Source organism: Rhinolophus sinicus, chromosome 17, assembly GCF_057876585.1.
Source record: "Rhinolophus sinicus isolate RSI-liver-muscle chromosome 17, RSI-T2T, whole genome shotgun sequence".
NCBI lineage: Eukaryota > Metazoa > Chordata > Mammalia > Chiroptera > Rhinolophidae > Rhinolophus > Rhinolophus sinicus.
In genome coordinates this window covers 29,897,942-29,918,897 of record NC_142517.1, presented here as the reverse complement: position 1 = coordinate 29,918,897, position 20,956 = coordinate 29,897,942, and the positions used below count along the sequence as shown (strand labels likewise).

The 20,956-nt window shown below is 34.7% G+C and overlaps 1 protein-coding gene across 2 annotated transcripts in view; it reads left to right on the top strand.

Annotated features, from left to right (window-relative positions):
- Positions 1–20,956, top strand: part of KPNA4 (karyopherin subunit alpha 4) — a 53,843-nt gene that overhangs the window by 6,832 nt on the left and 26,055 nt on the right. For both annotated transcript variants that reach the window (XM_019731942.3, XM_074327200.2), the window contains 4 exons: positions 17,766–17,810; positions 18,648–18,737; positions 18,848–18,877; positions 18,968–19,020. In XM_019731942.3, coding sequence (XP_019587501.1) covers positions 17,766–17,810; positions 18,648–18,737; positions 18,848–18,877; positions 18,968–19,020 — 218 coding nt within the window. The remainder of the gene's footprint in view (positions 1–17,765; positions 17,811–18,647; positions 18,738–18,847; positions 18,878–18,967; positions 19,021–20,956) is intronic.

The window sequence follows — 20,956 nt, the reverse complement described above, 5'->3', positions numbered from 1 at the left end:
GTTACCACAGTAAGAAAGTATTAGTAGTAATATTATGGAAATGGTTTTGACCTTGTCGACCCTCTCTGAAAGGGTCTCAGTGTCCCCACGGGGCCCACTGACCACTCTTTGAGAGCCACTGTCTTTGTTTAGTATTGTTGCTTCTGTTAAAAGTGACTGTCACTTTTAATTAATAAAGGCTCTTAAAAGGCTTTATACTACCACAGTACTACGGACTCACATTTTGAATTTGAACCCTGGTTCGTCCATCTAATAGTTGTGGAAGTTAGTTAACCTAATCTCTGAACCATTTAAATGCTTAACAGTTCCTGGCATATAGCACATACAGAATGAAAGGAGACTCTTATTTCTACCAACTTGCTTTATCATACATTCCATCCAGGTAACCACCTGTGCTCCCTGTCAGAATAACGTTTTTTGACAATTCCTTTTGTACCAATGTGCACCATAATCAAACCACATCCCATGAATTGGGGAAGGCTGCCTTTTCCCTTCATTAGCACTCACGTGAAAGCCTACTTTCTCCTGTGTGCTTCAGCCAGATTGTTTCAAAATTACTAATTTCTGACTTCATTTTTCTAATCCTGTGTTTTAAGTAGGTTAGTAAATATTTTATGTAGACTTTATAACTGTTTTGCCACAAGATTGTAGATTTAACTAGAAAATAGCTCTAATTCATGCTATTTAGTACCCATAATGAAAATAACTTAAGGTCATAGACATTTGCTGGCAATACAAGATTAGCTTGATTATTTCAAATGCTAAACTTTTTTCTATTACTGCTTATTTACTATTAGAACAAAATTTGATAAGCTGTCACTTTTACCCTAAATTTAATTTACATTCAACTGAAAAATTGCATTTTCAATAATGGTTGCATTTTGGCAAGCCTGGAATTTCATTAAGATTTTATGAACAAAAGTCTTAAGATAATGTGGTGTTTCATAATTTGGTGATAGAATATGATTTGCTTTCTAATATTAAAATATGTCTATCTCAATTTCATGTTCTTCAGTGTAAACTTTAGTTGCCCAGTATCTACTCTTAATACTGTTTTAGTTTTTATAGCATGTCTGTGGTTCCTTAAAGTAGGTGTTACATAAATTTGTTTAGTTATGGGAGTTGTATCCTGAAAGCCCTACAAGTAGTCTCTAATTGGTGCATTAAATGATCCGATCATGTTTACCACTCATCCTGCCTACTTACCCTTCACCTCGTTAGCCACTTTCCCCAGCTGTTGCCAGCCCAGAAACACAAGCAAAGATTTGTATTTAAGATTTTCAAATAATTGTTATATCATTCTTGGTTCTTTAGTAAGTATGAACCCAGTATTTTCTGGCTTTCTTTAGAATAGTGGCTTTAAGGATACCATAAACTCTTTTTCCCGAATGTTGATATGGAGAGTTAGGTCTGATAGCTTTAAGCTGAAAGAGCTCTTTATATATATATATATATATATATATATATATATATATATATATATATATATATATATATATATATATATATATATATATGGTGTTACGTTTTAGACAACAGAACTGCCAGCTTGAATTAGTTTAAATATACTGGGAGAATCTGGCTCTTATAACCTGCTCAGTCCAGGACCACAGCTGGCATTAATTATGAGAGGACTACTGAAAGCCTAGGGAGGAGTCTGATTGATCAAGATTTGATCGCATGCTTATTTATACCTGAATTAATCACTGTGGGCAGAGGAATCTGGTTCTGTCATTGGCTAGCACGAGGTTATGTGCTGTGTGTCTGGCTGTCTGTGTGTGCACACACACGTGTTGTAGATTGGGAGGGGTGTGGTACCTCCACTTAAACCAAGTTTGCCAAAAGAATGAGGAGTCTCTTAGAGTAAGAAGAAAGGAAGAAAAAGCCTTTTGAAGGCAAAATTATAAAGCACCACCATCCAGTACAGATGTAGAATGGTTCCTTATTTCGCCTCTTAATATTATATGGAGATGTCCATTGTATTACAGATCGATGTATCTGTAGAATTGAGTTCATTGTTGATCAGCTTTTTTTCTCAAACAGTTTATTTCACAGTATTCATATTTTTCCTCTTAATGTCATAATTTTTCCCTTTTCTCCAGCTTTAAAACAGTATTGTCTTTAAGTGATGAAAAAGCTTACTTAGGACTAATAAACAAATAAAAATATGATCAACATCATTAATCATTGGGTAGCTCAATGTAGCTCAAAACCATGAGGTACCACTTCATACCTGCCAGCATATCTGTAAACCAAGAGACGCAGTAAAAGTGTTGGTGAGGATATGGAGAGAGTAGAATCCTCATAATGACCTATGGGAATGTCAAATGGTGCAGCCACTTTGGAATACACTTTGACATAAACACAAAAAGTTTAACAGTGAACATGTGACCCAGCAGTTCAACTCCTACATACAGAATTGAAAAGAGAGTTGAAAATTTCTGCACAAAACTTGCACATGAATGTTCATAGTAGCCTTATCCATAACAGCCAAAACATGGAAACAACCCAAATGGCCAGCAACTGATGAATGGATATACAAATTGTAGTACATCTACGTAATGGAATGTTGTTCTGCCATAAAAAAGAATGAAGTACTGCCACTTGCTACAACATGGATGAATCTTGAAAACATTGTGCTACCCTAAAGGAGCCACTTACAAAAGATCACGTGTTCTTACAATTCCATTTATATGTAATGTCCAGGATAGGCAAATCCAGAGATGGCAAGTACGTGAATGGTTGCCAGGCCTAGGACAAGGGGGGAAATGGAGAATGACTGTTAATGGGTATGGGGCTTTGTGTGATGAAGAAAGTCATCTGGAATTAGATAGTGGTGATTGACGCACAACTTTTTGAATGTACTAAAAAACGACAGAACTGTACATTTTAAATGGGTGAATTATATGGTGTGTGAATTATATCTCAATAACTGTATGTTTAAAAAAGAAACCTGCAAAGCTTAATTAAGTGAAATAAGTAGGGACTGTGACAACTTTCCACTACCAAAGGGTCCTGGCAGCTCTTTTTTACTGACTTCTCTGTCTACCCTTCCCTTTATTGAATTCATTTGTTCAGCTTCTGTATCCGAGATTCTGTTGTAAGCAATGAATAACATAGGCTAAATTCCTGTTCTCATGGGGTTTACATTCTGACAGGTCAGTTTCTCAGATCCCTTCTCTGAACTAACCCTGTGGAAATATTCAACCACTGTGAGCTAGTGGAGTGGGTCCCTTTCTTTCCTAAACTCAAATTTACAATAAAAAATATACCTCAAATTTGAAGGGAAAGGACATCCTAAATGTTTGGTGTCCATAACTCTTCCCTTGAGATTTGTGGGAAAACTTGGTTTTTTGAAGACCTAGAATTGCATCTGATTAGCTGTGTGCCATTAGGAAAGCTTAATAATTATATTGGCTTCAATTTCTGTAAAATTAAAATCTCACCATAGTGGGTACTTGCTTTGATGAAGTTTTTAAGAATGCAAGGAACACCCTTACTCAGACTAGATCAAATGAGGGTGGGGTGTTAAGAAAATTAAGGAACCAATTAAGGAACATTATACAAGATACTTCAGGTAGGAGTGTGTCCTCATGGTTGGAATTCATGGATCTTCACTGTACTGCTCTGTCAGTTACTAGCTACTGTTTTATTTTTCTAAATACTGTCTTAGTCTATGTGTTAAATTACTGAGAGAATTTGATTGAGCTAATACAGTCAGCCCAAACTGGAATATGATAGATTGTTTTTACTGTGGGCCTTTTTCTGGATTGGGTTTCCCCTTCAACCTCACCACCAGTCAGCTGTGGTTTGGGGGGGTAGGGGGTCACATGATAAGGAACATCCTTTGCCTACCTCTGCAGCAGCATCCCTAGAAAGAGAAGTTTCTCTTTGACAAAGTTGTATTACATTATTTAGTTACTGTCACTCCATTCTTTTCTGTTAACTTTTTTACTCACTGTTAATTGGAGGAATCATTATTACCTCATTATCTCATCTGCATAGTGGTTGCCTGATTTCTGATATTGCTCTTTTCTAATTCATAAAATAACCAGCATGGTTCTTTTTTTGAAAAGAAAGTAAATTAAATCACCCTTCTCTGCTTCAGTAGCTTCCCGCCATATTTAGCTTTCAAACTCCTTACTGAGACCTTCAGGGGGCTTTGCCAAATCTGGTTCCTGTCTATTAATCCTACCTCTCTCTAAATTTATTATCTCCTTTAGTTACTATACTTTCCCGCATCCTCTTTTAATTACTCTAACTCTAATACATCGATAGCCCTCTCCTCTTCAGGTCCTTCGTACATGCTGCTCTGACTGTCACAATGCCCTCCCTCCCTCCTTTACTTTCATCTTTCTTTCATCTGTCTGGTTATTTTCTCATCTTTTGAATCCTCAGTATCATTTACTTAAGCCATCCCTGAACAAGCTAATTGAAACCCCCTGTTGTTTTCCTTAAGAACACTGATCATAGTTTGTTAGTGTATTTACTTGATGTTAATTTCTCCCATCAGACTAAGTTCCCTGAGACTGGACCTTGTTTATTTTGTGTATGTTAGTGGCACTGAAGTAAATACTTGAGGGAGTTAAATGAAACTTTAAAAAAAAGAAATCAGAGTGTACCCTGATTACAATTAGTGAGTAAATCAAATTTTCTAAGTTAATTTTTTTCTTTTGAAATGGTAATGGTATGGTGATTGTAGAAATTTTTTAGAAAAATGGAAAAAGTAAAATAATATGCCATAATCTTACTGCTTTTAATCTTTTGGAATGTTTCCTTTTCCTTTTTATGTTTTTTCTAATGTTTGAACTTAATTTGGGTTCTCATGAGAATAGCTCATAGTCAATTATAGCAGTTTCTCAGCCATGGCACTATTGACATTTTGGACCAGATAATTCTTTGGGAAGCTGTACTGTACGTTGCAGGATATTTAGTAGCATTCCTTGCCTCTGCCTATTAGATGCCAATAGCACTCCCCCCTCCCCACACACACATACACACACCCAGTTGTAACAACCAAAATTGTCTCCAGAAATTGCCAAGTGTCCCCTGAGTGGGAAAATCACCCCAGGTGAGAACCACTAAGGTGCAAAAGAAATACTTCATTGCTAAAAAAAAAAATGCTAAACATCACCTGAGCCTTCAACAAGTTGTACTCTTGCTGGTGAAGGGTTTTGCCTTGATGTTGATGAAAATGCAGTGTCTGTGAAGTGCAGTAATATGGGCTATGCCGCTACCTGACAAGATTGATTCTTACCTTTTTAGTTTATAATTCCCCCATCTGTATCACTTCGCCTTAGATTCTTCTCCCACTTCAAGCAAGTGAACCCACCTCACCTTTACCATTCAGTTCTGCTTTTCTATCTTTGCTTTTATTGGGCCCCTACTAGAAAAACTTTCTAGCCTTCCCTTTACCTTGCCATTTCTTATTTCCAGCTTGAACTTAAACATCCACGCTTCCGTTAGGTTTTCCTTCATCACATCAACTCATAATTGATTATTCCTTTCATTGAACTTTAATTAAGAGTGTTTTTGTACTCGCATTTTGACATTTTTTCATGAAAGATAATATTTTTACTTGTGTTTTATAGAGAAAAGAGTATTGCAAAAAGATATGTATGATTTATACACTAACAAATCACATAATCTAGACGAAATGGATAAACTCCTAGAACACATAACCTACCAAGACTGAATCATGAAGACATGGAAAATCTGAACAGCTCTCTAATTAGTAAGGAGATTGAATCAATGATCAACAATCTCCCAACAAAGAAAAACCCAGGACCAGATAGATGCCTTCACTGCTGAATTCTACCAAACATTTAGAGTTAACACCAATCCCCCTCACAATCTTCAAAAAAACTGAAGACAAGGGAACACTTCCACACTCATCCTATGAGGCCAGCATTACCCTGGTACTAAAGCCAGACAAAGACACTACACGAGAAAACTGCAGACCAATATCCCTGATGAATAGTGTTGTAAAAATGCTCAAGAAAATACTAGCAGACTGAATTTAACAGCATAGTAAAAGGATTATACACCATGACCAAGTGGGATTTATTTCTGGAATGCTAGGGTGGTTCAACATGTGAAAATTAATTAATGTAATGTACCACAATAACAACAAAGGACAAAACCACCTGATCTCAATTAATACAGAAAAAGCATTTGACAAAATTCACCCTTTAATGATAAAAACACTCAACAAACTAAGAATAGAAGGAAACTACCTCAACATAATAAAAACCAAATATGAAAAGCCCCAGCAGACATCAGACTCAGGAGTGAAAGACTGAAAGCTTTTCAGGTTAGATCAGGAACAATACAAGGCTGCCTGCTTTCACCAGTTCTGTTCAACTAAAAGTCCTCACCAGAGCAGTTAGGCAAGAAAAAGAAATAAAAGGCATCCAATTGGGAAAAAAAGAAGTAAAATTATCTCTGTTTGCAAGTGGCATGATCTTATATGTGGAAAACCCTAAAGATCCCCCCCTCCCCGACACACACACACAAAAACTGTTAGAAGTAGTAAATGATTCAGCAAAGTTGCAGGACATCAAGTCAACATGCACTAACAAAGAACTTGAAAAGGAAATTGAGGAACAAATCAGTTTACAATAGTATCAAAGGAATAAAATACTTTGGAGTAAACCTAAGCAACAAAGTGAAAGACTTTTACGCTGAAAACTGAAAAGAAAACAAATTTTAAGACATCCTGTGTTAATGGATTAGAGACTTACTGTTAAATGTTAGTGCTACCCAAAGTGATCTACAGATATAATACAATACCCATCAAAATCCCTACGACAATTATTTGCAGAAATAGAAAAATCCATCCTAAAATTCATACGGAATTTCAAGGGACCTTGAATAGTTAAAACAGTCTTGAAAAAGAAGAAAGTTGGAGGTCTCACACTTCCCGATTTTAAAACTTTCTACAAAGGTACAGTAATCAAAACAGTGTGGTACTGGCATAAAGTCAGACATACAGACCAATGGAATAGAATAAGGGGCCCAGAAATAAACCCTTGCATATATGGTCAAATGATTTTTAACAACGGTTAAATGTTGCTGGGAAAATTTGTTACCTACAAGCAAAAGAATGAAGTTGGACCCTTACCTAACACCATGTATAATAATTAACTCAAAATAGATCAAGGATCTAAATGTAAGACAAAAAATAAATAAATTCCTAGAAGAAAACAGGACAAAAGTTTCATGACATTGGATTTGACAGTGATTTCTTAGATATGACACCAAAGGCATAGGTAACAAAAATTAAATTTGGATTACATCAAACTTTAAAACTACGTTAAAGGATCCAGTCAACATAGTGAAAAGGCAACCACTGGAATGGGAGAAAATATTTGCAAATCTGCTATGTAGTTAATATCCAGAATATATAAAGAACACCTACAACTCAACAACAAAACAAACAGCCCTATTTAAAAATGGGCAAAGGATTAGAATAAACATTTCTCCAAAGAAAATATACAGATAGCCAACAAGCATATGAGAAGATGCTTAACATCATGAATCATTAAGGAATTGCAGATCAAAACCACAGTAAGATACCACCTCCTACCCATTAGGCTAACTACTAAAGAAAAATAAGGTGAAATAACAAGTATTGTTGAAGAGGTGGAGAAATTGATACACTTGTGTACTGTTGGTGAGAATGTAAAATGGTGCAGCCACTATGGAAAACAGTATGGTGGTTCCTCAAAAAGTTAAAAATAGCATTACTATATGATCCACTTCTGGGTATATATCCAAAAGAATTAAAAGGGACTCAGAGATATATGTACACTTATGTTCATACCAGCATTATTTACAACAGGCAAAAAATGGAAGCAACCCAAGTGTCCTTTGATGGGTGAATGGACAGAATGTGGTATATACATAAAATGGAATGTTGTTCTTCTGACTTAAGTAGGAAGGAAATTCTGGTACATGTTACAACATGGATTAGCATTAAGGACATTATGCTAAGCCAAAGAAAGCAAATAGTGTATGAGTCTGCTTAAATTAGGTACGTAGAATAGTGAAATTCTTAGAAACAGAAAGTAGCTTGATGATTGCTGGGGCAAAGGGGATAATATGGGGTTGTTTAATGCATGTAGATAGAGCTTCAGTTTTTCAAGATTTTTGAAGATTGGATGCAACACATCTATAATAGTTTTATACATTTAAGATTTTTACATGAATAATATGCCGTACATATCCTTTTCTAAAAGAAACGATTTTTAGAGCAGATTTAAGTTCACAGCAAAACTGTGAACTTAGTTTACATTCAGAATATATCCAGAATCCACATCTCATGATCGCGGCTATCACTCTGGTCCAAGCGATTCTCTCTTACCTGGCTTACTACAGTTATCTTGTGTTCCCAGCACAGCAGCTGGAATGAGTCTATTTTAAGTCAGAATATGTTTCCTTTGCTCAACACCCATCAGTGGCTTTCTGTGTCACTAAGAATAAATGCCAGAATCTTGCAGTGGCCATCCATTTCTTACTCCTCTTTGTTCACTGCATGTCAGCCACCCTAGACTCCTTGCCTTATTATTATTTTTTTTTTTTTAAAGGAGGGCACAGCTCACAGTGGCCCTTGCGGGGACCAAACCGGCCATCTTGGTGTTATCAGCACAACTCTAACCGGCCGCCCCTCCTTGCTTTTCTTTTATGTCTGGGCTCTTTTTACTTGCTAATCCCTCTACCTGGAATACTTTCTGCCAGATATCCACATGGCTTGCTTGCCATCTTCTTAAAGGTGGTCTTAAATATTCCCTTTCTTGACTTTATATTTTTCTCTCTAGTATTTATCATTATCATACTATGTATTTTAGTTTTATTCATTGTCTCTACGCTAAAATGTAGGTTTCACGAAGGCAGTGATTTTGTCCTTTTGTTTCCTGCTGTATCCTTAGCATTGAGAACAGTTTATGGCACATATTAGGTGGACAGTAAACATTTGTTGGGTAAAAGATGTACACCTATTTAGAAGAAAGCATAGCTAGAGTTAGGCTTTTTAAATGGTGCTTTAGTAAAGCAATTCAGTAATTTGCCTTTTAATGAAGATTTTTCTATTCCCAATGTTGAAGTCTTTGAATATAACTTCACCAAAAAAAATAATGTTCTGAAAATAAATAAAAAGAAGGAAAAGTAGATTATCTGAAGAGATATATAACAGTGGACCTAAGATGAAAAAGTAGTGTATTGTGGTATAAAGAACATTGGACTGGGGCTGGATAAGCTGAGCCTTGCTATTGAGGAAGTCACTAGGCCTCAGTTCCTTTCTTTATAAAAGAGATGGTTTAAATGATTGCTGTTCTTTCTAGTTGAAAATCTTATGCTATTTGTATAGTTTTTCTGTAACAAAAGCGTGAATTTGAATTATGTTCGTATAACATACAAGAAAAACATTCCTTAATCTCTCTTTTCCTATTTCATTTTAATCTTACTGTTTTTATAAATGGAAAAAATAATTTTTCTCATCTGAGAATGCATAAAATAAGCAGAGAAATCATTTCTTTAGCAGTGGTGTAAAGCTTGGATTCTGTTGACTTTCTTAATTGGTTGAATCTCATTTTGTTTCTTATCCTCTGATTTTTCCCAATGTCTTTCCCTTGTGTTGAGTTTTCTTCAACGTGTCCTTCAGTCATTTCCTGAAATTTTATTCTGTGAAGTACTTAAAATCTTTGAAGAGAAATGATTATTCTTGCCAGCATTTGAGCAATTCCATATAATTCAATCATGCTAAAAGGGAAGGAAGTACCTTCCCTTTTGCTCATATAAAACTTAAATATGTGTTTGTTTAGTATGGCAGATTTCTCTGTGTGTTGTCCTTAATCGCTCTCTGTAAGTGATTCTGAAAGTTTACCTTGGCAGCATTTCCCATCTCTAAGAAGGTTATATGTGTCTCACCAAACCTATGGTCATTACTTAACCATTTTTCTTTCCCTACCAGACACCTCATCACCAACAACAAACACGTAACACATGCACACACACACACACACACACACACACACAATTTAAAGCAAAAAGTTCAAAATGTAAAAACACTAAGCTACTGTACCAGAGCCACAAAATAGCTCTTCATTGTTTACAATTTTGAGCTATGATTTTTCTAGGATTCTTATGCCATGCATAGTAACTTGTACAAATGGCAATTAAATATTTCTTTGACATTGGTTTTTGAAGTTAATAAAATTGATGCAGTTTTTTTGAGGCATAAAAGATCTGTTGAAAACCCCTTACTTTACAGATGAGGGAATTAATGCCCCCAAACATGATAATTTGCTTAAGATTGTGGTAATTAAAGGTACAGTGGGAACTGGGAGCCATATGCTAGTAAAGTGATATAGCCGTATAGTAGTAACGCATCTTGGGAGGAGATTTATGTATGTATGCGTGTGTTTTCTCCACTATCTACACATACACACAGCACACATCTTATACAAAACAGGTGAATATAGAAAATGCCAGAAAGTCTACTTTTTCTTCAGACATTTTGTGACTTTTCCAAATATGTAGATATGTCTAACTTTTGAATTTAATAAATTTCCATATTGTTTGAATATTGAGTAGATGGTGAAACTAGTGTAATCTTATTCTTTGGAGTTAATAACTGTTAAACAGTTGCTTAACTTTTTTTGTGATTTTTAAATTATATTTTTGTACTAATAATTTAAGTTTCAATGCTTATAATTTAGAAGTGGGTCATTTTAAAGTATGGTACTTATAGACTAGAATTACTTCTTAAAACTGCTCCAATAGCCTTGCCAAGGTTAAATCTGACCTCCTGCTCTGAATTTACTTTCAAACTCTTCTTAATCATCAATAGTGTTTACTTGTTGTAGATAAGAACTTGATTCTGCTCATGAAGACTTTTGTCCATCACTAGTAGTGCTAATTACAACTTTTCTCTATTACTATGAGCAAATACTATTCGCTGAGAAATAAATCTACAGTTTAAGTAAGCATTTGACAATAAACATTTAAAATTTGTTTTATTGTCATATATGTAAAGTTGGGATTTATTTGCTAATCACGTGCAATTTGACAACATATATAGTATTTGGCAAAGGCATAAATAAGCACCATAATGCGGGCTGCTGAAGAGATCAAGAGGAAATGAAAGGAGGGAGAAATAGGAAAGGAATTGGAAAATAGACTTGCATATTTTTAGCATTTGGTTTACCATATTTATTGGATTGAACAGCTGTTGTACTTACCAAATATGTTTAGGATGTGATGACCATTTCGGTTGAAAACACCAGTAACTCACTTTTCTCTGAAAATGTGTGGGTTAGCTTTTCCAGACATTGATTTAGCTTCTTGCCTACCTTTCCATTCCTGGATTCTGACATTCTTCAACAGATCCTGCATGTACCATCTTTTATAATTGTCTCTTTTTGTATGTGCTCTATTTTCTACCTGGAATGCCTGTCTCTAAATTAATTTCCATTCAGTCTTAAAGATTCAGCTCATATTTCATCTTTATTACTTAGTTTCTCTGCCGTCAAGAGCAGTGTGCACATTATAATTCATTTATTAAATGAGTAAAATCAAATAACATGTTTAGAATGGTGTTTGGCACTCTTGTTTTCTAAATGTTAAGGCTTTATTACTATTTTATTATTTTTTTGTGTCATAAAAGTATTATCTCCTTAAGGCTATGGATATGCTATGCCTGGTTCATGTTTGTACTTTTTAGTGGATGGCAAATAGGTGATTAATAAATATTTGAATGATTGAGTGAATGCTTTCCAGAAGGCTCTAAATAGTAATACAGTAGTAATCCATTTTGGGGGAGGTGTGTGTGTGTGTGTGTGTGTGTGTGTGTGTGTGTGTGTGTAACTTTTAAAAATTGCTTTATCGAGATGTAATTTATCTTGCATTAAACTTACATATTTCAAGCATAGAATTCAATGATTTTTAATCAAGTTTCAGAGTCGTGCAAACATTACCACAATCCAGTTTTAGAATATATCCCATCACCCCACAAAAGATCTTGTGTCTGATTAATTTTTTAAATTTTTATTTTCTTTTGTTTTTTGTGCTATTACCTAAGTATTAACGTTCCTAGGGTATGATGGGATCAGGCTGGATGAAATAAAATCAAAGCATTATATTCCTTATCCTTTGTATGACTAACTTTAGAAAGAATTTTCTTTAAATACTTTTCTCTAGTTAGATTGAGTCCTTACTGATCTAAACTCAAACTTTTTACTCAGAAAATTTTAAAACATTCGTATTGTTCGGTTTATTATTGCATCATGTCTTAATAGTTTTTAGAATTTTAAAGAAAAACTATACATTAGTAAAAAGTGACTTAGAAATTAAGTAGCCACTAATTGGAAAAAAAGTACTAGACCCTTGAGAGCAGAAAAAGTGTTTAATCCCTAGACCCTAGCATAGTGGTGGACACACAGTAATTATTCGTTAAATTTAAAAACTGCATTTTTTAAAAGATAGAAGTAGCCCTCTGTGCTCCGTAAGATTCACTTGTTTGAATATTTTGACAATGTCACCTACCCTTTTGCCTGAATTTAGAATTTTGTAAATGTATTACAAGCAAAGATATATACAAATTCTGGGTGATCTGTCTGAACTCTACTCTTTACCCAGTCCCTTTCTCTGCCTCCCCCTTCCACCTCAACCCCCCATATACAGCTTTGTCCTTTAGACAGTGCTTTGGCCTATAAATAAGCCTTTGGCCAGTTTGGCAGCCTTTTGGAATTCGAATTGACAGCTCACTGCATCAGTGTAGGTCATGTGAATTCACAACTATCATATTCACATGTAGTATATAAAAACCCTGTTCTTTAAGATAAGAAAAGATTTAGAAAAAGAAGCCCCCTTTCATGGGACTCCAGAGAAATAAAAGTCCTTCTTGATTTGAGATGGAGTTGTGAGTTGAAAATGTCTAAATATCTAATACCACTTTAAAGGCATTTGTTTTTTGCAATAAAAAACATGGGTAAATGCTGCCAGGCTGGTGCATAGGGTGTCTCTCTACTGTGTCATTCAGTCTTCTCTTTACCTTGAGACAATAGCTTTTCCCCAAGAGAAGAAAACTTGCTCTCTTGCTCTATATAATAAAGAGATTGTTACATCTCTTATTTTGCAAGTAAATTTCTGTAAGTCGTCGTAGCCTGAGGCTTATGTCACAACTACAGTGTTAAATTGGTTTGATAAATCCTTGTTCGTTCCAAGTTATCAGAAACTTCAAATTTAATAAATAAGATGCACTGTAATGGGAAGAAAAAAAATTGGTGTAAATAAAATATTTGTATGCAGTAAATAAGCAGTTGTTTTGGATTTAATAATTTGCTTTATTAAAAAGAAGTTAAAGCCCACATACCTTAATCCTACTTCTTTAGATGGAGTAGTTACTAATAAAAACTTTAATTCTTAGACTGAAAATATTTGTCCCTCAGAAGTCTACCTTTTATTGAACAATCTTTTAAATAGTATATTTTACACATTTTATTTTCTGTGTGAGATATAGAACATAGTTTTTTTGTTGTTATTTACTAGAGTTATTTATTGTTTTTGTATTGTGATGCAATTCAAAGCCCATTGTCTGGATAATGGTACTTTTGCTTAAGTATGAACCGTAGGCTCTAAAATTGGCTTGAACTCTTTGACTTGAAGACTTCTGGGATACAGTATTGCTTAGTGGTTGATTGGCTTTGTATGAGACTGAATTCTAATCCTGGCTATCATCCCACTTCTATCTCTGTGGCCTTGGCCAAGGAATTTAACTTCTCAACCTCAGTTTCCTTATTTGTAAAAAAGAAACTGTTTCTTTTTACCTCTTAAGGCTATGATGGTTAAACTATAATGAATGTTGAAACTCTTGTAATACGTACTTTGACTAGTTTTCATTCACTTTGCAGCCTGATTAATATTTTTTAAAAATTGAGTCTTCGTATTTTTAAAATCCCTCTCCATACCAAACCTCAAAATGATCACCAAAGTGTTACTTAGTGATATAATTAATTGGTTTGGTCCAAAATTGAAGTAAAGATTTCCGCACATATAAGATTAACCAGTACATTTTGAGAGGAATAATACTTATGTTATTCCTTGTATAGAGAACTTATATTCTGGTGGGGTGTGTGGGGAATAATCAAATAAAGTCACATATAGTACATTAGAATGTGATAAATGGTATGGAGAAACCAGGCAGAGAAGGGGAATAGAGAGTATCCAGATGGAGAGTTGCTAGAGGGTTAGGCGGGGGAAGACCTCACCGTGGAGGTGACATTTGAAAGACTTGAAGATGAGAGAGTAAGTACTGCAGATAGTAAGGGAAGAGCATTGCCACCTGAGGAAATAGTGGCAGTAATAGTAATAGCTAACACATATACTGCTATATACTAGGAACTATTTAAGCACTTTACATATATATTAACTTATTTAATCCTTACGGTAATCCTATGAAATAGGTATTTTTTCTATCCTCATTCTATAGATGAAACTGATGCATGGAGAGCTAGTAAGTAATGTGGCTAAAGATTGAACCCAGTTTGGCTCTGGAGTCCATCTTAGGAGTTGCTGTATAATGAAGGCCTTGAAGAGAGAGCATTTCCAGTGTGTTAAAGGGATAGCAAAGTTAGTGAGAAAACAGCAGAATGAGTGGAGGGCTGAGAGGCAGTGACTGGGGAGGGTAAAGAATTCTTATTTTATTTGAGTCAAAATTGATGACAATTGCCAGGAAGCAAGACCTCAAAAGCTCCAGATAGTAACTTTGCAGTTTCTTTTATGCATTTGGAGTAAGGGGTGGGGGGGGCTAAGGAAGGTTATGTGAGGGTGGGAGAAAGCAAGGCAGGATTGTATTACAGGATAGTTAAGATTGTGTGCTTTCTTGAGGATGTTTGTGCCTTCAAGGGGTATTATTATTCCTGGCACTTAAAGGGTATGTTAACCTAAATGCACAGAAACAGTTTTTGCGTTAGGCAAAGAAAAACATTTTACTAAAAAAGTTACGTGCCTCAGGCCTGGCTACCCACCCTGACCTGCCCAGTTAGGAATTTAGGATGAGATCCTCCTGTGAGGTTACTTTCCATAGAAAACCCCTTTTTTGTCCATACTTAATGATGTAGATGATAAGCTTCAGTAGTTATTAAAGTTACCTGTGACCTGTTGCCATCAATAAAAATCACGGTATTGTTGCAAGATATCCTGAAATACCATTTTTTGGTCATCATTACTCTGAAATTATAGTCGTTATTAGACCCACTGCTGCATTCATTTAATGTGATAATGAAGCACATATATTATAATTTGTTTTCATATTTATATATTTCTGACAACTATATACCAATATAATTGGTTTTCTTTGTAATCTTACATATTTCTTTTCTGTTTTTAAAAACACTGTCTGAGAAGATATCCATTGATTTTACTAGGCTCCCAAAGGAGTCCATGGTACCCAAAAATTGAGATTCCCTGTAAGGATTACTTTGGTTGCCATGCTAAGAATAGACTGGGGAAGAAGATGGAGAGCAAGAGTAGAAGGGGGATGCAAATTAGGAGTCTTCTGCAATAATCTAAGAGAGGGATAAGGTGAGTTGGACCAGTGTTGTCGCAGAGGAGGTAGTGATACGTAGTTGGACTTTCAGAGAAGCTTTGAAAGTTGGACCAATAGGATTTGCTAACATTGGAATGTGTAATATGAGAGAAAAAGAATCAAGGACAGTTCCAAGATTTTTGGTCTGTGCAACTGGAAGGATGGAGTTGCCATTTGCTGAAATTCTCTTTGAAATTACTAGTAGACCTATAATATTGTATGTATCATAAATTTTTTGAACAGTAGCATGCTTATAAAATACAAAGGTACAAAGAACCCATATTACTCCCCATATAAACCATATGAGATGGCATAGAGTATATATGCTTGTTAATAAGCGGGCATTTTCCCGTCAAATCGCGTCGTAACGCGGGGCTTTTTTGACATTTTCTCGCCAAAATTAGACTTTCCGTAAAATATTCATATCTTTCGATCTATTTGATATTTTTCTATGAAACTTTCAGTGTTTTAGTTTAAAAAGAGGTCTCTATTTATTTACTTTGCAAAATTTTTGCCAGTTCCAACTAGAGGTGATATGACGAGTTTACTCGTTTCCCGCAAAAAATGTGTTAAAGATCAGAAGTTTGGTTTTGGACATAAATTTGAAATAGCTATTAGACTCCTAAGTATTATTTTGTGACTTGCCCTTGCCACTTAATCTGTCTTGGCATATGCAGTCATTAGAAAGAATGAGGTGAACCCATATATAGAAAGAACTTAAATGGTTACAGTACATGATAGAATAATTATGTGGTTGTTAGAACGAATGAAATATGAGGTGTGATCAAACAATATGGTGAATGTTTAAAGAAAAATGTATTACAGTAAAAAACACATTGTCATTAACCCCCCTAAAAATTCTCTCCCTTGCTTTGAACGCATCCCATCATTCTTGTCACTTTTTGAAGCAGTGCTGGAAGTCCTCTTTCATGAGTGTCTTTAGTTGTGCTGTTATGGCTGCCGCGATGTCCTGAACTATTTTGATTTGGGGGAAGAGCCAGAAGTTGCACAGCACCAAACCCGATATTAAGGTGGATGAGGACACACCGTGATGTTTTTACTTGACAGAAATTGCCGGATACCAGAAGCGATGTCTGACACGGAGCTTTACCATTGATCAAAAACTATGGAGAATGCTGCTGCCGAGTGCCATCCAATGAAAAGGCAGGGATCTTCAATACAGGAAGTGGCGCGTAGCACCTTAGTAACAATGTTTGACAAGTTTCAACTTGTTAGTTACAGTCAGTCAGGTGTGAGCTACGGTTGAGAGAAGGTGTGTTTTAAAGTGTGCCACAAATCATCTTCCATCATGACAACACTCCCTGTCACACATCGCTTCTGGTATATGGCAATTTCTGTCAAATAAAAACATTGCGGTGTGTCCAGATCTTGCACTGTGCGACTTCTGGCTCTTCTCCAAAATCTGAATGATTCATAACATCAAGGCAGCCACAACAGCGCAACTAAATAAAGACACTCATGGAAGAGGACTTCCAGACTGCTTCAGAAAGTGGCAGGGATAATGGGATAAGTGTGTTCGAAGCGAGGGGGAATATTTTGGGGGGGATTAATAGCAATGTGTCTTTTACTGTAATAAATTTTTTAAAATTTAAACATTCATCGTATTTTTTTTATCACACCTCGTATGTCTGCGTATACCACCATGGGAAATCTCTGAAATCTATAAATAAAGTAAAAATAAGGTGAAGAACTGAATTAATAGGTAAGTGTGTTAGAATCACAGTAAATCTACCAGTGTTTACTTTTAGAGAAAGACTGAATGTGCAGGAGGCTCCCCATCTTTTTTTCTAAAGCAGTTGAGTTTACTAACCTTGTACATGTATTTTTAACTTGTTATGGTTCATATGGGGTTGAGATTATGGGTTCTTTTATTCTTTGTAGCTTTATAATTTTATATTAGTTTTTAAAACGTATATATCCAGTATTATAGATCTATTAATTTCAAAGAAATTTTTAATATTTGAGAATGTGAATGTGAAATGAAGATAGAAAATCTTCTATATAATATAATATGATCTTTATTATGAGTAAAATATGACCTTATATAGATACATAACTAACGAAAAGATTAGGAGATGTACATCAAAATGTTAAAATGGTTTTCTCTGGGTGATGGAATTTGTAGTTTTTAAAAATGTTTTTCTTTAATTTCTTGTAGACTATGAGAAGACAACGAAATGAAGTTGTGGTTGAATTAAGGAAGGTAAGTCTGATTAATATTGGGTACTTCTAAGCATTCTAACAACATTACAGCAAATACAGAAGATACCAAATGTATATTAATCTCAAGTGTTTAGCATTTCTTTTTCTTTTGAAAACCAAAAGACCAAATTTGACATGCTATTGAAGTTGGCAAGATACAACTTGACCACTGTCCAAAAACAGAGATACAGTTTCAAATGCTTTTCTCTTCTGTAATTTTTGGTGGTTTATATAAAGTATAAGTCATAGGTATACTCCTATTTACAGTAGTAGTTATGCCCTGAAAGGAACTTGTTACTTAGAAATTTCATCAACTTTTCAGTATTAAAGTAGTTGAGAATATGTCCCAAACATTTAAGTGAACATTTAAATTTTTCCAAAACATTTTAAGTGAAATTAAAGTGACCCTTGATTTTTGTAAGGCAATGTTGATTTTTGTCTGATTTTAAACTGCCCGACTTTTACTTAGACTTTGTTTTTAGGTGATAAAGAGAAGCTCCCAGATGATGTATAAAATGATTTAGTACTTTTCAATGAATATGTGCTTGGTTCTGGCTTAAACTATACACTGTCTTTTTTAATCAAAATTTTTTGTTCTTTAGTTTGTACATAGGTCATGGTTCATTAAAAATGTAGTATTTGGGGTTTGGGGCTCAAATTAGTGTTGATTAGGTGTTCACAATTTGGTTTAATTTTCTGCATTTGCATTTTAGTCTCAAAAGGCACTTCATATTTCACTTTGTAGGCACAGGGTTGCCTAACCTTTGTATGAAAGTATTTGTCTTTTTTTTTATTTAACTAGAGTTCTTTTTTTCCTTTGCCTTTTTTTTTTTTTAAGAATAAAAGAGACGAACATCTCTTAAAGAGAAGGAATGTACCACATGAAGATATCTGTGAAGACTCTGATATAGATGGCGATTATAGAGTGGTAAGCTACTGTAATTCTGGTCATTTAAAACTGCCATTGAACGATGTTACGTAAACAGAGAACTTTAAGGTGACTTTTTAACTTAGTTTTCTCTTTAACGTTTTTCTTAGCAAAATACCTCTCTAGAAGCTATTGTTCAAGTAAGTTGAGTTATTTTTCCTCTTTTTATTATATTTCTTGGATTTAGTTAAATTATTGTGTATCTACATTGAAACTTTTATTTTTTATAGAATGCTTCAAGTGATAACCAAGGAATTCAATTAAGTGCAGTTCAAGCTGCTAGGTAAGTTAAATTTTGAGGACATATAAAATTTTATAACTTACACAGGAGTTCTGTTGCGTGTTTTCACTACATGGTCATGTCACTCATACTTAACTTTGAAGACAAACAATAAGAACAGTCATAGACCAACTGAATCTACTTTTAAAATTACTCTCTGAGAGTATTGAAATTTTGTAGCAATTTTCTAAACTCACAAATACACTGAAGCTTTAGTATACATGATATGTACAGCTGCTTAGGGAAAAGTTGATTTAACAGGTTATTGCTATAGACTAATAGGAAGACATTATTTATAAAGCTTTACTTTTTACTGATTAATAGGTTTAATTTAATAAAATCTCAGATTGTTCTGATCCTGCCCAGAGGTAGCTATTTCTTCTCACAATATGAGGATATTGATCAAACAGTAGAGTTATAAGCTTACATATAGCAGTATATAGGCAAGTGGACGTTAAGGTTTAGGGCTACAAAGACTCCGATTCTCTTTCCAGGTAGAAATACTGTTATTTTGTATATTTCTGTTATAAAACCTATGCTCTCCTATTTTTAAGGGAAGAACCAGAAAAACTTATTGCTGAGACCTTTGTATTAAATAGTTGGGGAAGACATGGTTGTATCATAGTACACAATATAGTGGTCACATTGTATATTTTTAAATATAAGAATAATTCTGTGTTGTGATTAGCAGTAGGAAAGACAGTTAAGCAAGAAATTGATCATAGTTATAGAATGTCAAAAGTGGAAAAAGATTTCACAGGTCCATCCAATATTTTATCCAGTGCATGCATCCCTTTGTGTTTATAGAGTTTTCCTACTTTTGTGTATTCACTTCAAATAATCTAGAACAGATAAGAAACTTATAGAATTACAGTGCTGCCCACTACAGGTAAAAGAACTTAGAACTGTGTTTTGTATTAAGAAAATCACAGAAGTTTTCACGCCTCAAAATGGCAAAATAATGTTTATAGGAGGAATGATCAAGAAATTGATACATGTGCTCACCATTGTCAGAGGTGAGCAGCTCCTCTTAATATGAGTTCTGCAAGATAATTAAAGCCCTAAGGCAGGAATTCTCAAAATTTCCCTAGGAGATCCAGAGAAAGCTTCAGGGGGTTATACAAGATCAAACCTATTTTCACAATGATTCCAAGACTTTGCCTTTTTTCACTGTGTTAAAATTTACATTGATGTTACAGAAGCAGCTGTGAGTAAAACTGCTGGCACCTTAGCACAAATCAAGACTAGGACACAAAAGTTGATTTTATATTTTGTAGATATTGTTTACACCATTATGCATTCAAAGGAAAAAGGCAGTTTCTCTTTTAAGAATGTCCAGTGGAGTAATAAAAAATTTTTCTTTTATTAACTCTGGTACCTTAAGAAATACTGGGCTATTTCCTACTTTGGGCTTAGAATTGTGCTGTGTGTTACGGAAAATACTTCGAAAAAGCATATGGTATAATTCTTGCTCTAAGAAGCTTAGAACCTAATTAGGAAGGCAAAACTGTAAAAATAGTGATACTCCACAGCAAATGTAGGCGTATGCTGTGTAAATATTTTTTCAGTAATTCAGAGAATTTAGAATTCAGAGAGGGTGTTACAAAAACATAGAAATTGAAATGGACTTTGAATAGGTGGAGTTTGAATAGACGGAAAAGAAGGCATTCCAAGTACAGAGAATAGGATGTGAAGGGCCTGGAAATGAGATTGAAATGGCAGGACTGACAACTGACCTATTATTGAATAACAGAGAATAAGATTTATGAGGTAAAATGGAGCCAACTTGTGGAGTGGTTTGAAGCCAGGTCAAGGAGTTTACATTGATAGGGGAGTGAATAAGTAGCCATCATTTGGTTTATATAGAGGAACAATCTTATGCTTCCTTAAACATTGTCTTTATACAAAGGGTGCCAAAAAAAATGTATACACATTTTAA